Below are 19,501 nucleotides of genomic sequence, written 5' to 3' on the forward strand. Positions count from 1 at the left end.
AGTGTATTTAGTTGACATCCTGTATTTTTTATTCTGCTATGATTACACGCTAAGAAGGAATAGACAGACAAGAAAAACAAATAAGAAGAAAAAGATAGAAATAGAAATATAAAAATATAATAATCAACGCCATCTCTAAAATGTCGTAAATGAGATTAATATAGAAGATAAATAAACATAGAAGAAAAATAAATAGTAGACAAGAAGAATAGAAATAGGATAAGAATTGATCATCAGTGCCATCTTTTGATATAATAATATTTTCCAAAAGTATTCAAGAGATGGCAATGATAATCAATTCTTATCTTATTTAATCCTTTTATTATTTGCTCTCTTTATCTATTACAAGTTTTATCTATGCACTTTGGAAATAGTGCTAAATCTCATATTTTTACTTTCTGTTTTTTTTCGCTATTTATTCTCACTTTAATCACTTTTTAGAATGTAAATTTACATTATACGCTAAATTAATTCCTAGATAATTGATTTATACTTATAATATTATATAAATTAAAAAAAAAAAAACTAATCGTATCTAAATATAATTTAAAAAAAAAAACAATAATTAGAAACGCGGTATAAAATAAAAAAAGACAACTTATAAATAAAGCAATCATCTTGCTTCATAACATGAAAACAAGCCTTGTTTATTATAATTTATACTAGTATAAGAATTACTATTGTGAGCGTTAAATCATAATTATCGTTTAAAATATTTGTTATATTATTTTATAATATTAAATTTATTTAGTAATATTAAAATGCCTGCAACAACTCTACACAAATTTACGACATTCATAGGATTGATATCAATATTACATACAGCATATTCAGCTGCTCAACGTATGTATTATCTTTAAAATTAAAAATATAATGATATATTTTTTAATATTTTTTGGCTAAATTGTTTAAATTTTGACTATATTTTTATAATAAAATTTATAGATCGTTCATATTTACGAATAACAGAACAAGAATTCATTACTTTACCAATTGATGTAAGTATCATTAATATTTAGAATTAATATAAAAAAAATATGTAATTCATGGTACATTTTTGTTACAGATTTTAATACAAGGCATTATCAGTTTATTTTTGGTTATGTATGGAGTAATGTATATTGCTGGTGATTTCAAAGAAATTCGAGCAGTTGTAGATTTAGAAAACAAATCTTGGGAAACATTAAGAAATCTTCCTTCGTTTCAAATATTTAATCATCGTGGAAGATCTTTGTCACCTCAATACACACAATAAAATATTTTTATTATTCATTCGAAAAATATAAACATAAAATTAATGTAATTATTTAAAAACAGGTACATATATAAATAGTGTGTAGAACTTTGTAATTTAATTTATATATTATTTATTATTGATCTTAATTGTATTACATAAAAAAAAAAGGTAATCTTTTTATTATATATATATATATATAAAACATAATAAATTTTAAATCTATATTTAAAAAAACACAAAAAAAAGTACAAATAAAGTACAAATAAAAAGAATCTTAAAATTTTGTATTCATGTGTTTTATATTTATTTTATGCAAAATACCAATAATTGAATAATAAGTTTAATTCCATGTAAAGATCACTTTTTTTGTTTCTTCTTTTCAGCTTCTGCTTCTTTTTCCCTTTCAATTTCAGTAACATATTCTCCAATAGTATCTAAGTCTAACATCTAAAATAATATAATTAATTTGTAAAAAATATTTCAAAATGAATTGTTCAAAAAATAATTTACGAATAAATAAATTTTAGAATTTATACCTGTAAAGGTTGACCACGTCTCATTACTGCGATTTCTAAATTTTTTCTTCCTGATTGTACTACTTCTAATAAAGCTCTAATAGCTAATTTTATTGTTCCCTTTTCAGTTGCTACTTCTTCTGGTGTATAATATTTTTGTAAAAATTCATGAACTGTTTTGGCATTTCGACCTGTTGCATTTGCCTTAGAAAGAGAAAATAATTTTTTTCTTTTTCTTTTTTTTATAATTAACAAACAATATCTGAACATAATATACCTTCCACTCATAATAAATGCCTGAAGGTTCTGTTTGATATAAATGTGGAACACCATCATAATCGAATCCAGCTAAAAGACATGATATTCCAAAAGGTCTTCTACCATTACTTTGTGTATATTTTTGTTTTAAACCTAAAAGTGAATATTATATATATATATATATATTTAATAGAAAAAAATAATAGAACGTATATATTTACCTGCAATGTATCTAGTTATATATTCCAATGTAACTGGATCTTCCACAGTTAATCTATGACTTTGACATTCCACTTGTGCACGATTAATTAATACTCTTGCATCTGCTGTTAAACCTAAAGAAAAAATAAAGCACATATAATAATTTATCATATTATACTAATTATTTCAATGTAATATTTATAAACAAACCTGCAAATGCCATTACAACGTGTTCATCTAAAAGACATATCTTACGAACTGTTCGTTCCTCTTGAAGTTTTGCAATAGATTTTTTTTCAACGCCTAAAACGACTACATCATTCCCACGCACGCCAACCTATATAATTAAGTCATCAATATGATTAGTTAAAAAAAAAATATTATAAAATTTTAATAAATAAAAATCATCTTGCATTCGACTTGTAACATCAATTATTAAATGCATTTAATATTATTTTGCTTCATATTAATAAAGTTTCATTTTATATCATATCATGATATATGAATAATGTAATGTTAATGCAAAAATATACAAAATGTTGAACAATTTATCACAAACACAAAAGAGGTTAGATAAAATATATAATCATACCGCAGAAGAACCTTTTCTGACAGCTTCTTGTGCATATTCTACTTGTAGCAAATGTCCATCTGGTGAAAATACCGTAATAGCTCTATCGTACCTTGCTGTCATTCTGTCAAATTTTTTGAAAGTATATCTCCCTTGTTCTGTTCACGAAATGACTTCGCCGTTTTTCAAAATGATCGCTACTCATTCGGAAGCTTGGTTCTAATACTTACCGATAGAGGGTAATATATATTAATATTTTCATAATCATCGTAACGTAACGTTTTATTAAACTGTATTTTTTCAAAAAATACAATAAACATAATTTTACTTTTTTTTTTCACAAGAAAAATTGTTAATATAAAAATATTTAAAACTAAATTAAATTTATTCATAATCTCAATTTTTTGAAATAAAAAATATAAGCACTTTTTCCATTTTTCTGCATTTTGAATTTTAATAATTTATTTGAATTCTTAACAACTTATAGAATTGACAGAAAGTTGAACAATAATTATGTGTGTAAAAATCAATAAAAAAATATATAAAATCAAAAAAAGATAGAATTATTTAAAGATAATTTAAAAAATAGATTATTTAAAGTAGAAATAAATGTGTAAAATAAAATTATGTGTAATAATAAAATCTTACTTTTTTCAATAAAAAATATAAACAATTTTTGAAAAATGATCTCTACATCTCGAATCTTTATTTGATTTATTTGAATTCTTTATTAATAATTTTTAAAAAATTGACAAAATTAAACAATAATTACGTGTAAAAGATCAAAGGTATATCGATAAAGGTCGATAAAATACGATAAATTATTTAAACATTCATAGATATATACGTTATATAACAAAAAATTTAAACAAATATTTCTAATATGAAAAAAATTGTTCTCTTTCTATTTTTTTACTTTTTGTCACAAGAATTACAAAAACGTACGTACAATAATTTTATTCATATTTAATATTCCATACCGATTTATATATACTTATATATAAATCGATATCGATAACCGATTTTTAATTAAAAATACTTTTCAATTAAAAATACTTAGTAGGATATTGCTTTCAAAATAAATGGAGGAATTAGAAGCATTTGATATTGCGTACGTATGACAGGAGTGGGGATAAATAAATAGAATCTGTATTGTAGCTAGTATAAAACGCGCCGATCAACTTGCTGAAAGGTTTAGTCAAGGTTGAGAGCTCTCTGTTCCCATTTGTTCCCAAGCAACATGATCGGGTTCGTAAAGATACTTTCACTTTTCATATTTTCTACGATAATAAAAACAATAATTTCCATTTTCCATTTATTATTTTTAATAACGTGAAAACAATATGGAACACTTTTCTTCGATAAAAGTTATTCGCATAATCTTTGGATCATTTGTAATGAAACAAAAAAAAAATGTTATTTTGGATAATTATGTAATATTATTTATAAAAAAAAAAAAAAAAGCATACAAACATATTTATATATAAAATCATTGTATAACAACGTTCATATCGTATATTATATTTTATAACTGAATTGAACAATTCGAAACAAATTTTATACGTGTCTTGAAGATTTCTTCGAAATTTTCTTCGAAAGGAAAGGAAAAAGAAAAAAAGAAATCGAGCAGAATACTTTAATTTCAAAGATTTCGAAGCTTTATGGAATTTACCGATTTTATGAGATTAATATCTAGTAGTAACAGTTAATATTCTTCAATTTCATATCCTTAAATCAAAGTGAATTCATCGTGAAAGAATTAAATTATATCGTAATCTTATATTTTTGCAATTGGATGCAATTGATGGATATATCGTATATCTATGATAAATATCACCAATAACACGCTTCATAAAGATAGAAGTAAAATATTTTTTTTTTTACTTTTGCTATTTTTAAAAATAGAAAATATTCACGATCATTTTCATATCTTAAGTATTTTTTTTTTTATCGAATATTTCTTAACTTTTGAATATTTAAATATGTATATATATATATATATATAAATGTTATATTATTTACAACACATAATATATATTGTATTAATATTGTATTAATTTCACGTCACTATTGAAGTGACATAGATACGTGTGACATAGATATGTGTACGTGTATATAGTAAATACGACGTAAATACGATCAAAGCAATTGTTCGTTTCGATCATTTAAATTGATAAAAAAAAAGAAAAAAAAAAAAAAAAAAGAAAGAAAGAAAAAAAAAAACAAAGACGATCAGTTTTTATCGGGATTCAGAAGTAAATGTAAACTATACGAATATAAATAACACTTAAAAAAGATGTTATCAACGAAATATTTTCCTTACAAATTGTTTTGGAACCGGACAGTTTCTAACGCAATTTTTTTCCATGAAGATTAAAGACAAAGAAGCTTCTAATATTTGGGGTGAGCATCGCTATAATTCTAGCTATGGTCCTAACGATAATAATCGTATTATTCGTTAATAATTCAGAAACGATCTCTAATGGAAGCTCGTACTTTGGAAGATACAAAAAGGTAAACTATGGATCAAAATGATGATAAAAAATGAGATTTTTATTTTTATTTATAGAAAAATAAGAATAATAATAATCGATAATAATTTCCGTTCCAAATGATTTTTTTTTTTTTTATTTCTTCTTCTTCCTTTTTTTACGTATCGACGATGTTGGTTCGCTCTTAAAAAGGCTGCAGTGTCCACACACGGGCAAGAATGCGCCGAGATAGGTGTCGGCATGTTAAATAAAGGTGGATCGGCAGTCGATGCGGCTATTGCTGCGCTCTTATGCGAGGGAGTTGCGTCTTTGCATAGGTGAATTAAATTTTCCTTTTTCACGCATGCGCATACATTTCTGTATATTTTAATAATTTTCCAATATTTTCTCTACACATCCACGTTGTTCCACGCGTTTGTTCCATTGAATCGAAGTATGGGATTGGGCGGTGGATTTTTAATGACCATTTGGGACGCATCTAACAAAACTGCCGTTTATTTGGATGCGAGGGAGGTCGCTCCATCTGACGCGAATGAGACCATGTTTCATGGGGATCCTCAATTAGCGATGTTTGGTAAAAATGTTAATATTTTCTTTTTTTTTTATCACACGTACGCGTACACGTTAAAATTGATATACGTCTTAGGCGGCTTAGCCGTTGCAGTACCGGGCGAGCTTCTTGGTTATTGGGAAGCCCATAAAAAGTATGGGAAATTGAAATGGTTCGATCTATTCGAGCCAATTATTTCTCTGTGCACCACCGGATCAATCGTGACTAAATATTTGGAATCATATCTGAGCAGTAAAGAATCGTCGATAAGGGCGGAAAAATCGTTGGCCGAAATCCTTATAAATCCCACTACCAATTCGTTGTGGAAGGTGGATGTTTATGTTTCATGTCCTCTCTTCTTTTGTCTCCTCTATCTTGCGATTTCGATCGAGAACGCTATAGAAATTTCGTTTCTTTCAGGTAGGCGATAGAATAAAAAGACCACGTTTGGCAGAAACGTTGAAATTGATCGCGTTCAATGGGCCCGATGTATTTTACAATGGCAGTATGACCGATAATTTAGTGAAAGAGATCGGTGCTTTCAAAGGTATCATAAAGAAGGAGGATTTCGTAAATTATAAGTATGCGTGAACTTTTTATAAAAAAAAAATCCGTGAGGCAATTCAAATTGAAATATACGTATTATCCGTATGTAATACGAATGTAATTGTTTACAGAGTAAAATGGAGGAAACCGATTAAATCAACGGTAGGGGATTTAACTATCTATACCGCACCGCCACCTGGTTCAGGAGCGCTCGTAACTTTTATTATGAATGTTCTCTACGGTATAATTCCAAACCAGGACAACAGAATTACATGGCAAAACATAATCGAGACGTTTAAATGGACTTATGCTAAAAGAACGAAATTAGCTGATCCTGATTTCGTCAATATCAGTGAGTCGGCAATTTATGTTATCATCGCATACTCATTGTTATTTGTGATAAGTATACATATAACAAATAAAAAACAATTTTTTATTAGTTATGTAATAAATCATTTGAACATCAATTTAAATTACTTTAGATAAGAGTGTGAGATAAGAGCAAATTTAGAATCAGTTCATTTGTCATGGAAACAGACAAGAATAGAGTTAATGATGATATGATGATACTTATCGCAGCTAATATATTTGGTTTGGTTTAGGTCTATTCTTAGCTTATCTAATTTCTTTTTTTTTTTTTTTTTTTTATTAAAAAAAAAAATATTTCTCGTTTGATTATGATACAAATTATGATAATCGATAATTTTTTTTTTCAGGCGAAGTACTTAATAATTTGACATCTGTCGATTATGCAAATATGATTCGAAAGAAAATTAAGGTAAACGAGACGAGTAACGATCCCACTTATTATGGTGCTATTACTGTTCCACCAGACGATTCAGGAACGTCTCACATCTCTGTCTTGGCTCCCGATGGATCTGCCGTATCCGTCACATCAACGATAAATCAAGTGTTAGTCAAGTGTTGTATTAATAATTTTGATTTCGAAAATAATAATAAAAAAAAAAAAAAAGGATATATTTTCTAATTTCAATTATTAATTTGACAGTTTTGGAGCAATGATACGTTCAGAATCGACTGGCATAATATTTAACGATGAAATGGATGATTTTAGTTCCCCAAATATAACTAATGCATTCGGTGTACCACCTTCGCCAGCAAATTTTATTAAGCCTGGAAAAAGACCTTTGAGTTCTATGAGCCCGACAATTGTTGTAAGCATATACTTTGCAAATGAAGAGATAATATTATATAGGTATATATATATGTATATAAAATCAATATTTGATCATTTTTTTTTCCATTTTTTTTTTTTTCTTTTTTTTATAAAGGTAGATAAAGATGAACATGTCCGTTTAGTAATTGGTGCTGCAGGTGGAACTAAAATCATCACCTCAATTGCAACAGCAATGATATTAAATCTTTGGTCAGGATATGATATAAGACAAGCTGTTGATGTACCTAGAATTCATCATCAAGTAAGATCAAATTTCGATTCGATCGTATGATACATTATATATATATATATTCTAATTAACTTATAAAATTTTTTCCAAATTATAGCTATTACCAATGATTGTTCAACATGAACAAGGATTTTCTACAGACATATTAAATTATTTATCGAATATTGGACATAATATTACAGCTTATACGGGAATTGGTAGTGCAATTACGGCTATATCTAAACAGAATGGAGAAATATTTGCTACTTCGGATTTTCGAAGAGAAGGAAGAACTGCTGGTTTTTAAGTTTTTTTATCCATGAACAAAATAGTAAATAAAATGACTCAGCGCAGATAGATAAGAAATAATGTTGCGATATACGCAAGCAATACGACATTGTTGTGATCAAAAATTGATTTACGTTTCTTACGATAATGCAATGCACATAATCGTACGATCTCGCTATGAAAAATGATCGTTGCAAGCCTCATAAATGCTGCGTCCTAGTGTGTGTCTATATTCCATAATAAATAGTAATTCTTTAATTAAAGAAATGTGGCAATGGAACCTTAAAAAGTTATTAAAAATAAGAAGTATTAGTATGTGTATATATATATATATATATATATATACATACATCGAAATAAAATAAAATTTTAGATTAATTTTTTTAAAATACTCGAAAAATATAAATATCAAATAATATTAATATGTTATTATGTAAAAACTATTTGCTAAAGGTGTAAATTTAAATGTAAAATAAATACTATGTGTATAATAATAATTTATCTTAAAAAAATATACAACTTTCATTTAATTTTTAATAAATAAAAATAATACTGTAATTTTTTAAGATTTACCATTAGATAATTTAAATTAATTACATTAAAATAAAATAATATAATATATTTAAATAAAATTATGAACTACTACTATCACTTTCTGAAAGTTCAGCTTCTTTCTTTATTTTTCGTACACAACGCTTTATTTTTTTCGTTTTGTATAATCCTTGTTTAGATTTTCGAAGTACCTCGATCGCATGTAATTTATTTTTTAAAGCATTTACTTTATCGTGCTCTCTTTGCGGAATATATTCATCGACATTTTTTTCGTTAAAAGTAGAAACAGAAAAAATTTTAGACTTAGCGCTACCAGCTAAAGTTTGTTCATTTTTCAATTCCTTCCTTTTCTTTTGATTTTCATTCGAAGATTTTTGTTTCTTCTGCAATGATTGCACATTTTCAATGCGTTTAAAATCTTTTACGTTATCGTTATTTAATTTTTCCACAGCTTTCTGCACTCGTTGGCTTAAATTTATTTCGATTGATCTTGGAATGGTTTGTAATTTAAAATACGCGTCTATTTTATTTTGGATTTGCTTCTCTTCTAACCTTTTCAATACCGGTGTTATAATTTTGTTATACTTATCTTTGTCCCAACCAAATTTCTGTTTTGCATAATCGCCTAAAATTATAATATTAGGTTTACCCCAACTGAAAGTTTCTTTTGATTCGTCCACCATTGGTGCAAGATATGCTTGAACAACAGCTTGACTTGGAAAACCTGTAGAGAAAAACAATAATGTATTTTATAAGATGTAATAATAAGAGAAGTCACTTAAATATATACCTTTCTGAATTTCTAAATTTTGTAACTTGTTTCGTAAACTCGTTTTTCCAGGACCGGCAACTTTACCATTTTCGATCCAAGAACAAAAATTTACTAAGCCTTGTAATAAATTTTCACCTTCTGAAGGAAATGCTGCTAATATTTCTAAAGCAGTAACAGGGCCAATACCAGTCAAACCTGTAGTATAATCGCTCCCAACTAAGAGGGCAAGGCGTATCATTTCGTTTCGTGTTAATTCTAAAATAAATAGACATTAATTTAAACACAAGTATATTTTTTTTTTAATTAAAAAGATAATAATAGACTCACTAAAATATCGTTGTATGTCGCAAGCACGAAACTCAAGAACTTTTTTATTGTTGTCGAAAAAATTTTTATAAACACATTGTCCTCCAAATAGCCAAATATCCGAATCGTCTGTAATTGTACCATCGGTAAGATGAATTTGTTCTAAATATGCACATTGCGCTTCTGCTTCCATGGGTGCTACTAAATATGGTATTCCAAATAATTTTAACAGTTCCTATAGATATTATGTATGAAAAAAACATATGCGTTTATTGCGATAATTTGTTAAATTTATTAATTTATTTATTTATTAAAATTTTGTTATACATCAAATACCTGAGCTTCGATTCTTATTTGATCAGAAATATCGATACCTTGCCTTTCTAATTTACCAATATTTGCAATTAATTCTGTTTGTTTATCCTCTAATTGGGCCTGAAATTAAAGTATACTAAACATTTTAATAATAAAATATTTGCTTGTATGTGATCATCTAATGTATGAGTATACTTACTTGTAAAGATAACAATTCATTTTCATTCATAGGTATAGGACTTATTTTTTCTATAGGATTTGGCAGCGTATTAATATTTATAGTATCTTTAATATTTATATTTTCTATATTATTTTTTGAAGCACTTGTCACTTCTTCAATGTTAGTTTTGTCTTCTATTTGATTTTTTTTTGATGGTACATTTGTGTTTAAAATATTCAGATCAATGTCAATATCTGACTGCTTATTGATACCATCAAATTTTGCATTAAATAATTGATTATCCTTAATTTGATTCTTTGTTGATTCTTCAATTTCTTTTTCAAAAGTAATTTTATTCTTTGATGTTTCTTTATTCAAGTTTAATTTGTTATTTGATGTTTCAAATATATCTGCAAACATATCATCTTCTACTTTTTCATCAGATCTAAATGTTATTTGAATACTTTGTTGTGAAACATTATTATTAATAATAGTATTCTCTTTTGATGCCGGTATATCTTTAATTTCTATAAAATCATCTGAATCTGAATCTGTTGAACTAATTATTGTTGCAGTTTTTGATTCAAATTGTGCTTTGTTTGAAATGTTCGCAATTTTAACAGAAGATAAATTTATGTTTGTCTCAGTATTTGTTTCCGATAATATTTTTGATTCATCAATTAATTCTACAACATTTGTACAATCGAATTTCGTACATTTTTTATTGTTTTCAGACTTTGGATTTAAATGTTGTACATTATTTTTATTGTCACAATCATTTGTTTTATATGAATCAGTTTGTTCTGGTATTCTTGAAGTATTTTCAACATTTTTACACATTTCTCCATTGTTTTCAAGAAGAGTAAGAATTTGTTCTTCCGTCAATCCACTATATTCTAACATATATGTTAATGCAGGATTCGTAACATTTTGTTTCAAATATTTCTTCGATAATGTTCGTGATTCCCTTGATTCTGTTTCCGATTCTATATCGTTATCGTTCATTTCACTTGTAAATCTAAAATTATTTGTAGTTGTTATTTCAATATCGCTATCCCAATCATCATTAAGTTCATATTCATTTATATCATCACGAATCGATGTAGATTTACTAGGCCCAGCAATAACTTCATCTATTTCATGTTCATTATTCTGTGTAGTATTCTCATTATTTGAATTAACATTGTTTTTGTTTTGAAAGTATGCATTTTTATCTGCAATATAAAATTTATAAAAATGAAGAAAAAAATAAAGAGCTAGAGTTTCGATTTCAATGAAAAATTTATGAAATACCACTAATATAAATTAATCTAGTTGTATTGTCTGCAGCGATGCGATGGGTATAATTTTGAATATCCGTAGGTATTCCCTGTTCTTTTAATAATTTATCTAATTCTTCTAATGTAAGTGTTTTTCCTCCCATTTCCTTTTCAGCATTTTCTAAACTTTGTTGTACTAATCTTCTTTTTAACAAACGTTTCATTTGGAAACCAGAAAATTCATTTGATTCCTAAATAAAATACATCATATTAGTAAATTGAAGTAAATTTAAAATATTTACATTTTTAAATAAAAATATATACTTCGGGCATCTCATGTAAACGCCCCCATGAACTTTGCTTTCTTGTTTCTTTCAAATCAGTTAGAATTTCATAACGCACGTCAGCTGGTAAATCTTTAAATTCAGCGCTAGTTACATCTACATTGTGAATATTTCCAATCCATTTTGTTTGTTTACGCGGACTCAATTCATCAGAAGAATCAGAATCATAAACATCATTACAACTTGATTCTGCCTTACTTGTGCTTGGTATACTTGGTAATTTAAACATATCATCTACTGTTTGTTTATTTTGCAAACTTATAATTATTTCAGAAGATTCATTTGTAATTGATTCATTTTGCATCTCAGTGTTAAGTGCTGTTTTTACTGTAGAATGTTTTATTAAATTATTTATTAATTCTGTCCTCATCTGTTGGGCTTTATTCTTGGCCATAGATTTCTGTTTCCTGCGTAAAGCCTGTGAACACAAAGGAATAAGAACCTCTTTTCTCACTACCTGGTTCCCACAGTAAACTAATTATATACGGACAATATTATAATCAAGATAAAAGTACAGTTTCATTAATGCATGCATGTACAATGTATGTAATATTGAAGTATACAATAATTTAGATAATTAGAAAGTTAAATGAAATTAATTAATTATATTTTATGAATATCTATAATTGATATTTTTAATAAATATTTTTTTAATTTATATTTTTAAAAAATCAAAATTTAATTAAAAGTATATTTACAATTGTATCTTTTTTAAGCATTGGCACACCTCCATCAAAAACAAAGACTGGTTTAATTTTATAATACAAAAGTTTACATATTCTGTGAAATAAACCAATAAGATGAGCATTGGGTTTCGGGTTACCAAAACGATCCTGATATCCTTGTAATACTTGATGTATCCAAATTGATATATCTACATAAGAATCACAAAATTGTTAATCATATGTATAAGCAAACATTAATTGTAAATATGTCTATATTAATGTAATAATAAAATAATTATTAATATTAAAATTAAAATTTTTTTACCAATAGCTAAGATTTTCCCTTCCAATGTTTCTAAAGGCACTTGTTTTCCTGTTGTATTAAGTAAACGCCATAAACCATAAACACCCATTATTTAAGACAACAAACCTATAATAAATTATAAAATTATATTATATATTATTTATATTATATTGATAATAAATACTCTTTGATTAATATATACACAATATACACAATATTTATTTAATAAAACTGTTATTGAAGAGTATGAAAATACAAAGATTATCTTTTATATTCTAAGTACGATATTCGTTTATAAATTAGAATATTTGCTTAGAAATTAAAATAACAATTATTTATAATATATATTTATAGTGCATTTCTGCTTATTATATATAACCTAAATTATAATTATACGCTATAAAAATACAAAATAATACAAAATATATGAAAATACTTACTTATATATATTAAAATATATATTAATATTATATGGAAGAATCATTAAATTAAATATATAAAAGAATCATTAAATTATTTAATTTTTATATAGTTTTAATTTTTCAATGATTCGAATCTGCATGCTTACAGATGTCGCAGTGGAACAGTTAACTAGTCAGCTTAAGTCAGCTGATCAAAATAATATATTCATATATATTATTCATATCATTATTCATATGTACTATATTTATACTTATATATGATGTAGTACGTTCAAAATTTGTAATACATTCTAAAAATTGTGAGAAAAAAAATATTTTAATCATATTATTTTAAATTTAAAGTTTATAATATATTTCAATTATCATAAAGTAATAATATTTTCTGAGTTAATTAAATTTTATTATCAATCTTATTTGAAATTATACTTTTACAAACTGTTATATCTATATTTCATAAATGAAAAACGTAATTTTATCAAATTTATTATTTGACTAAAAAAATTATGAAACTTTTTATATATAAAATAAATAATATTATATTCAATATAAAAATAGTTATTATAATTGATTAATATCTAATAACGAATTAAAAAAATTATTTATAAAATTTTCTAAAAATTTCTATGTATGTATATAAAATATATAGAAAGTAGATTAAATAATATTTAAATATAAATTTAAATATAAAATTTACGAGGATACATGTGATATATGTTTTCAACAATAATGTTTGCCAATATAAAATTATATTTAATTGAAAATCTAGGCTCTCGATGCAATAAAAGGTAAGCTTATAACGTTAATTTGTCTATCCACGCATACTCGTCCTATATTACGCAGTATCAGGCTGATGGCCATTCGTGTGACTCGAATACAAGTATCTAACGTGATATGTGAAATATATAGTTGTGTGTAGCTTGTCTAGCTATGCGCATATACACACTCGTAAACATGATGTATATGTATATCGTATCGTCATCATGAGAGAAGTGAAGTGAGGTAGAGGCCACCCACTCTTTCCCACAGCAGGTTTTTCCCACGCCCCCCAGGGTAACCCCAACATCCTTTTGCGGCAGCAATTCCACGGCACGTACAGAGTAGAGGGGTGTAGCTCACGTCAGGTGGGGAACAAGAAGGGAAACTGGAGGCGCTTGGGTCGACCAGGCCATTGTACAACAGTAAAACAATAGAATCAACAGTTCAGTAACGTAACTATTCCAACTCTTGAAATTTTTTTGATTGAAATTTTATAAACATTTGTTAAATAAATTAAAAATAATATATTTATATTTTTATTTTATGTAAAATATAATTTGATAAAATATTTGATTAAAATAGAATGATATTTAATTTTCTTTTTCTCTTGTTATCCAGTATTTCTTTTTATTTTTTTACATTGAAAATTTAAGTTTTAATATTTATTGCTAATAAAAAATGAAAAAAACATGCAATTTAAATATTTAAGTAAATAATAATTGCATTAATATCAAGGGTTTTATAGACACCCCTTATTAATACATACCTGTTCGAGCCACTTACGCGGGTAGTAATAACTCTACGTTATCGTTTCGAACTTAGTTACTCGGCGAATATTGTAGGAGTAAGTTCTATTAATGCTTCTTTGAAGATTTGTCAAAATAAGTTTATCGTTCGTTGTTTAGTTGAAAATAACGAGATTAGAAAAAGATAGACCAGAATAAGGTAACAAAACGATGTGTATCCAACTATAATTATAATTAATATCAAGCGGAATTTCGAAATTCGGTATTTTGGATTTAAAGTGGCGCGCGCGGTTAAACCACTTCTGTGGGTTGGTAAGACTGTTCGGAAAATTCGGAAAGTGAACAGGTGTTTTTTGAATGGATTAGGGAGAATAGGTGACGAGGACGCAAAAGGATTTGCGAATGGTGAAGAATCGAGGAATAATGTGATACTTGTGAATAACTAATAATAATTTAAAAAAATGCATTGGGATTTATGTTTCAAATCGAGTTGAAAAATAAGGTAAATATTAAAAACGTTTAACCTGTTTTTTGTTCGGTGTAACCTTTGCATCAAAAAAGTAAATAAACAGTTTTTTAAATATTAATTAAAAAATATAAATGAATTTTTTATTTATAAATATTATTAATTTATTTATGAAATTAAAAAAATTTATGGTGAATAATCATAATGTTTAATTTCTGTCATTAAATCAAATGTAAAAAAATTTAAATTTTTCATTTTCATAATATTCTTCAATAAGAAAATCTGTACAAGAGTATCATTCTTTATTTTTTCTATAGTGTAAAATTATACATATATGCATATAATACTTTATATAACACTTTATATGTATATATATATGAAGTTTAAATCACCTTGTCATTTATATAGTAATATAAGTTTTTACAATACATAAATAATTGTCTGTAGTTTGAAAAGTTATGAAAAGATGTATTTGTAATTTTATTCATTATGCATTTAATTAAGAGATAAGTATACGTAACTTATATCAGACAATTAACATTGCAACTTTTATTTTATTTAGGAATAGTTTTTCATTTTTTATAATATTATTGTGACTTTCTTGTTTTATAAAATTTATGGAAATGTATAATTTAATTTAATGATAATTATGATATTCGAAAATTAAAATATGTTTAAAAAAATTATTTTAATAGATAAAATTAATCAGCGAACATCTTTATATTTACAAGTACATAGATATAATTGTATAGACACAACGAACAAGGGTGATTTAATTCATGCAGGAAAAATGAGCTCAGCTTGGTTCCCACAGTATATATGTACATTTCCTCTTTCCTGTACTAAGACTAACAATTCTTAGTAGCTCGTTTAAAGAAAGATACCTTACGTTAATTATATCTTGCATTGTAAAAAAACAAAAATCTTTCCCACACTAAGCTCTTAAATGAACAAAACTGTATGATTCTATGCTTATCTAAAATATACATAGTAAAAAATCAATATTTATTTTATGTATCACGATATTATTATATTTTTTATATAGTATTTTATTTTAATATTTATAGTAACAAATTATAATAATATATATAATTTATAAAGTATATTTATATATACTTTGAATTTGACTTCATAATATTTTTACTCTTTTCAATATTTAATTAATACAAAATTTAAAAAAATATAAATAATAATAGAATGATAGATGATAGATGATGAAAAATAATATTGATTGTAATTGGTTATAATGTAATGTATTTCAGGTAAAGGGGCAGAGATAATTATGACATGCATAGATGACAAGGATAATCTGCAAGCAACCTAACAACTCTATTGTATAGTCGAGAGAATCGAAGTGAAGGTTAATAAATATGCCACACCAGTTTGGTTTGCCCACGATGGCACATGGAATGCAGTCTCCTCCTTCGCCGACTTCGGTTATGTCAGTTTACCCTCGATTCGGATCCGGTGTTTATAGACCGGATCATCAAGATCAAAGGTTGACACGCGAAGCAATGGAACGGTATTTGCGCGATAGAAGCGACATGGTTATTGTAATTCTTCATGCGAAAGTTGCGCAAAAATCGTATGGTAACGAAAAACGATTCTTCTGTCCTCCACCGTGTATCTATTTGTTTGGAGATGGATGGAGAATGCGTCAGGAACAAATGCTTCGAGAAGGAGAGAGCGAACAGTCTGCTCAACTGTGCGCGTTTATCGGAATCGGTAATTCCGATCAAGACATGCAACAGCTCGATTTGAACAATGGTAAACAGTATTGCGCGGCAAAGACACTTTATATCTCGGACTCGGATAAGAGAAAGCATTTCATGCTTTCGGTGAAAATGTTTTATGGTAGCGGACATGACATCGGTGTGTTTCATAGTAAAAGAATCAAAGTGATCTCGAAACCGTCGAAGAAAAAACAATCTTTAAAAAATGCTGATCTGTGTATAGCAAGCGGAACAAAAGTTGCTCTATTCAATCGGTTACGATCTCAAACAGTTAGTACGCGTTATCTTCACGTGGAGAACGGAAATTTTCATGCGAGTTCTACGCAGTGGGGTGCATTTACTATACACCTATTGGACGATAACGAGAGTGAGTCGGAAGAGTTTCAAGTACGAGATGGTTACGTACATTACGGTAGTACAGTGAAATTGGTATGTTCTGTAACGGGAATGGCGCTTCCACGTCTGGTAATTCGAAAAGTGGACAAACAAATGGCTAGTCTAGAGGCTGATGATCCCGTTTCGCAGCTGCATAAATGCGCCTTCTATATGAAAGACACGGATCACATGTATCTCTGTTTGTCTCAAGAACGTATTATCCAATTTCAGGCTACTCCTTGTCCAAAAGAAGCAAACAAAGAGATGATAAACGATGGCGCCTGTTGGACAATCATTAGCACTGATAAGGCAGAATATCAATTTTTTGAGGGTATGGGTCCGGTTAGATCACCAGTGACGCCAGTACCATTGGTCCACAGCTTGCACCTGAACGGTGGCGGGGATGTTGCAATGCTTGAATTGACTGGAGATAATTTCACGCCTAATCTTCAGGTGTGGTTTGGGGATGTGGAAGCGGAAACTATGTACAGATGTCAAGAAAGCATGCTTTGCGTAGTACCGGACATATCACAATTTAGGGGTGAATGGCTTTGGGTACGACAACCAACTCAGGTACCTGTCTCGTTAGTTCGCAACGATGGTATCATCTATGCAACTGGTCTGACGTTCACCTATACTCCAGAACCTGGTCCTCGACCTCACTGTCCGCCCGCAGATGAAATTATGAGAGCACCACGTGCCATGCATAATCAAGCGAGCATGCCACCTGCAATCGCGGACGTACCTTGGAACACTCATCAACCTCCTCAATCGGGTCTCTGATGTTTTCTTGACAATCACAGTGCGCATCACCAAAGTTTACGAGTTAGTGAAACGAACACTGTTTCTGTTCATTTTTCGAACGATATTCCTATTGTTTCTATCGATACCGAATCAATCAGCAATGATGATGCTAACTCGACCATCACTTATACAACGAAAGACCTGTTGCATCGAGTCAATAGCACGACGAGTTTGAATGATACGAAAAGCAACACATAGCAACCGCTTCGTTGCATTGCGTTGCGACCCATTGCGTTATATTACGTTGCCTTTTGTGGCTACTACATATGTACAGTGCTGAGCCGAGAATCGTTTCCCTATGTTTATAAATATATAGGTTCCTAGCTTTAAGTGTTAATACAGAATTACACAGGGATTAAAATTTATAGCGATTTTAGGATTAAGAGCTTTCCTACGAATGTGAATATTTAGCTAATTGATCAGTAAAAAGTTATGAAAGAAATGACGGGACGGGGAGGGAGAGCGCGCAAATTTTAAAAAAAATTTGTTCGTCTATGAACAAAACGAATTTTAAATTACGAATTCCAATTACGAATATCCTTTCGTAATATCAATCCAATTATCGAAATCTAACGGCAATAGCCAGACTGTGCAATTACATATCGATCGTTGAAAATGAATATACATTTCTCGTCGATTATTGCTAATTTTTTACTTGAAAGATCAGTCTTTTTATTAAAGATTTTTTTTTATTAAAGACTGATCTTGTTTGGCTTAAAATTGACCGTTGATATCGGAAATATCGTTAATAAAAAACGATACGTGACATACAATGTATATTATATTGGTATATAATATAATTTTTTAGCGTGATCTTGCTAATATTTTTACATATATCAAATTTAAAAATAAATTGATTTTTTAAAACATTCGTTTTTATTGAAGAAAATGAATAATTTGCTAATAATCGCAATTTATTAAAATTAAATTATTAATTATTAATTTATTTTTTATAAATCAACCGACAAATAATTACTATTACTTTTGTAAAATATTTTATTCACGTATAGAAATCATTCTAGTTTTAATACAGGGAAAATGAATCGTTATCATTCAAAATTGTAACATGCTGTGTTGTCGGTTAACTTTGTGCGCTATTCAATTATCAATTTTTTTTCGTACCGATTATTTATTATAATAATTGTATTATTTCGTCAATGAAACTTTTGATTGCTTATTAATGTAAACAAATATTATGCACGCTTTTTATTAATCTCACTGATTATCATTACCTTAATTTTTCAATTGTGATAAAAATTTTTCGTATCATCTGCAGAGACGACAATATGCTTGTTCACTTGAAAATATGTATTGGTGCATTTTAAACGGATGAAACAAAAGAAAAGTTTAAGTAATATATATATATATATACGTTTTTATGTCTCTCTATGTTTTGCAATAAATTGAAAAGATTTATACAATAAAATCTTTACTCTATTACCTATACATTATTTCCAA

General features: G+C 27.5%; 5 protein-coding genes across 9 annotated transcripts; 3 read left to right on the top strand and 2 right to left on the bottom strand.

Annotated features, from left to right (window-relative positions):
• Positions 1-38: 38 nt before the first annotated feature.
• On the top strand, positions 39-1,524 carry EMC5 (ER membrane protein complex subunit 5). The gene is made up of 3 exons (XM_003696714.4): positions 39-843; positions 946-998; positions 1,067-1,524. Exons 1-3 carry the CDS (start codon positions 762-764, stop codon positions 1,253-1,255), a joined length of 324 nt encoding a protein of 107 aa, XP_003696762.1. The 5' UTR covers positions 39-761; the 3' UTR covers positions 1,256-1,524.
• Positions 1,518-3,041, bottom strand: Prosalpha4 (proteasome alpha4 subunit). Its single transcript, XM_003696302.4, has 6 exons — positions 2,804-3,041; positions 2,422-2,548; positions 2,232-2,345; positions 2,030-2,163; positions 1,774-1,956; positions 1,518-1,684 (listed from the first exon to the last, which is right to left on the bottom strand). Exons 1-6 carry the CDS (start codon positions 2,903-2,905, stop codon positions 1,595-1,597), a joined length of 750 nt encoding a protein of 249 aa, XP_003696350.3. The 5' UTR covers positions 2,906-3,041; the 3' UTR covers positions 1,518-1,594.
• An 892-nt stretch (positions 3,042-3,933) lies between these two features.
• On the top strand, positions 3,934-8,715 carry LOC100867821 (glutathione hydrolase 1 proenzyme). 4 transcript variants are annotated; one of them, XM_031918225.2, is made up of 12 exons: positions 3,979-4,030; positions 4,859-5,185; positions 5,253-5,296; positions 5,467-5,591; positions 5,709-5,848; positions 5,921-6,153; positions 6,245-6,405; positions 6,502-6,722; positions 7,087-7,282; positions 7,380-7,545; positions 7,663-7,809; positions 7,895-8,715. In XM_031918225.2, exons 2-12 carry the CDS (start codon positions 5,149-5,151, stop codon positions 8,081-8,083), a joined length of 1,659 nt encoding a protein of 552 aa, XP_031774085.2. In that variant the 5' UTR covers positions 3,979-4,030; positions 4,859-5,148; the 3' UTR covers positions 8,084-8,715. The 4 variants fall into 4 exon arrangements, 3 of the variants coding, with proteins under 3 accessions (XP_012345630.2, XP_086760322.1, XP_031774085.2); XM_012490176.3 differs by having other exon boundaries at positions 3,934-4,030; positions 5,155-5,296; XR_004225405.2 differs by having other exon boundaries at positions 3,943-4,030; positions 5,155-5,296; positions 7,667-7,809.
• On the bottom strand, positions 8,549-14,351 carry mus201 (rad2 superfamily protein mus201). Of its 2 annotated transcripts, none has more exons than XM_086904195.1 (10): positions 14,178-14,351; positions 12,763-12,867; positions 12,471-12,646; positions 11,753-12,190; positions 11,463-11,679; positions 10,209-11,383; positions 10,031-10,129; positions 9,716-9,929; positions 9,407-9,643; positions 8,549-9,340 (listed from the first exon to the last, which is right to left on the bottom strand). In XM_086904195.1, the coding sequence occupies exons 2-10, from the start codon at positions 12,848-12,850 to the stop codon at positions 8,697-8,699; spliced, it is 3,288 nt and encodes a 1,095-aa protein (XP_086760321.1). In that variant the 5' UTR covers positions 12,851-12,867; positions 14,178-14,351; the 3' UTR covers positions 8,549-8,696. The 2 variants fall into 2 exon arrangements, with proteins under 2 accessions (XP_086760321.1, XP_031774261.2); XM_031918401.2 differs by lacking the exon at positions 14,178-14,351 and adding an exon at positions 13,182-13,338.
• Positions 14,352-15,016: 665 nt separating this feature from the next.
• On the top strand, positions 15,017-19,469 carry Su(H) (recombining binding protein suppressor of hairless). The gene is made up of 2 exons (XM_003696744.4): positions 15,017-15,167; positions 16,394-19,469. The coding sequence occupies exon 2, from the start codon at positions 16,502-16,504 to the stop codon at positions 18,020-18,022; it is 1,521 nt and encodes a 506-aa protein (XP_003696792.1). The 5' UTR covers positions 15,017-15,167; positions 16,394-16,501; the 3' UTR covers positions 18,023-19,469.
• Positions 19,470-19,501: the final 32 nt, after the last annotated feature.

This window comes from Apis florea, unplaced genomic scaffold, assembly GCF_048593485.1.
Source record: "Apis florea isolate Af1SG1 unplaced genomic scaffold, ASM4859348v1 contig_2350_pilon, whole genome shotgun sequence".
In the NCBI taxonomy this organism is placed as follows: Eukaryota; Metazoa; Arthropoda; class Insecta; order Hymenoptera; family Apidae; genus Apis; species Apis florea.

Coding starts and splice junctions, on each gene's coding strand:
- EMC5 (XM_003696714.4), top strand. CDS start 762: ATGCCTGCAACAACTCTACACAAATTTACGACATTCATAGGATTGATA. Junction 844..945: donor AGCATATTCAGCTGCTCAAC/GTATGTATTATC, acceptor TAAAATTTATAG/ATCGTTCATATTTACGAATA. Junction 999..1,066: donor TCATTACTTTACCAATTGAT/GTAAGTATCATT, acceptor TTTTTGTTACAG/ATTTTAATACAAGGCATTAT.
- LOC100867821 (XM_012490176.3), top strand. Junction 5,297..5,466: donor ACTTTGGAAGATACAAAAAG/GTAAACTATGGA, acceptor GCTCTTAAAAAG/GCTGCAGTGTCCACACACGG. Junction 6,154..6,244: donor CTACCAATTCGTTGTGGAAG/GTGGATGTTTAT, acceptor CGTTTCTTTCAG/GTAGGCGATAGAATAAAAAG.
- Prosalpha4 (XM_003696302.4), bottom strand. CDS start 2,905: ATGACAGCAAGGTACGATAGAGCTATTACGGTATTTTCACCAGATGGA. Junction 2,549..2,803: donor TCAGAAAAGGTTCTTCTGCG/GTATGATTATAT, acceptor TTAATTATATAG/GTTGGCGTGCGTGGGAATGA. Junction 1,685..1,773: donor GACGTGGTCAACCTTTACAG/GTATAAATTCTA, acceptor ATATTATTTTAG/ATGTTAGACTTAGATACTAT.
- mus201 (XM_086904195.1), bottom strand. CDS start 12,850: ATGGGTGTTTATGGTTTATGGCGTTTACTTAATACAACAGGAAAACAA. Junction 12,191..12,470: donor TGCTTAAAAAAGATACAATT/GTAAATATACTT, acceptor TTGTGTTCACAG/GCTTTACGCAGGAAACAGAA. Junction 9,644..9,715: donor CGACATACAACGATATTTTA/GTGAGTCTATTA, acceptor TATTTATTTTAG/AATTAACACGAAACGAAATG.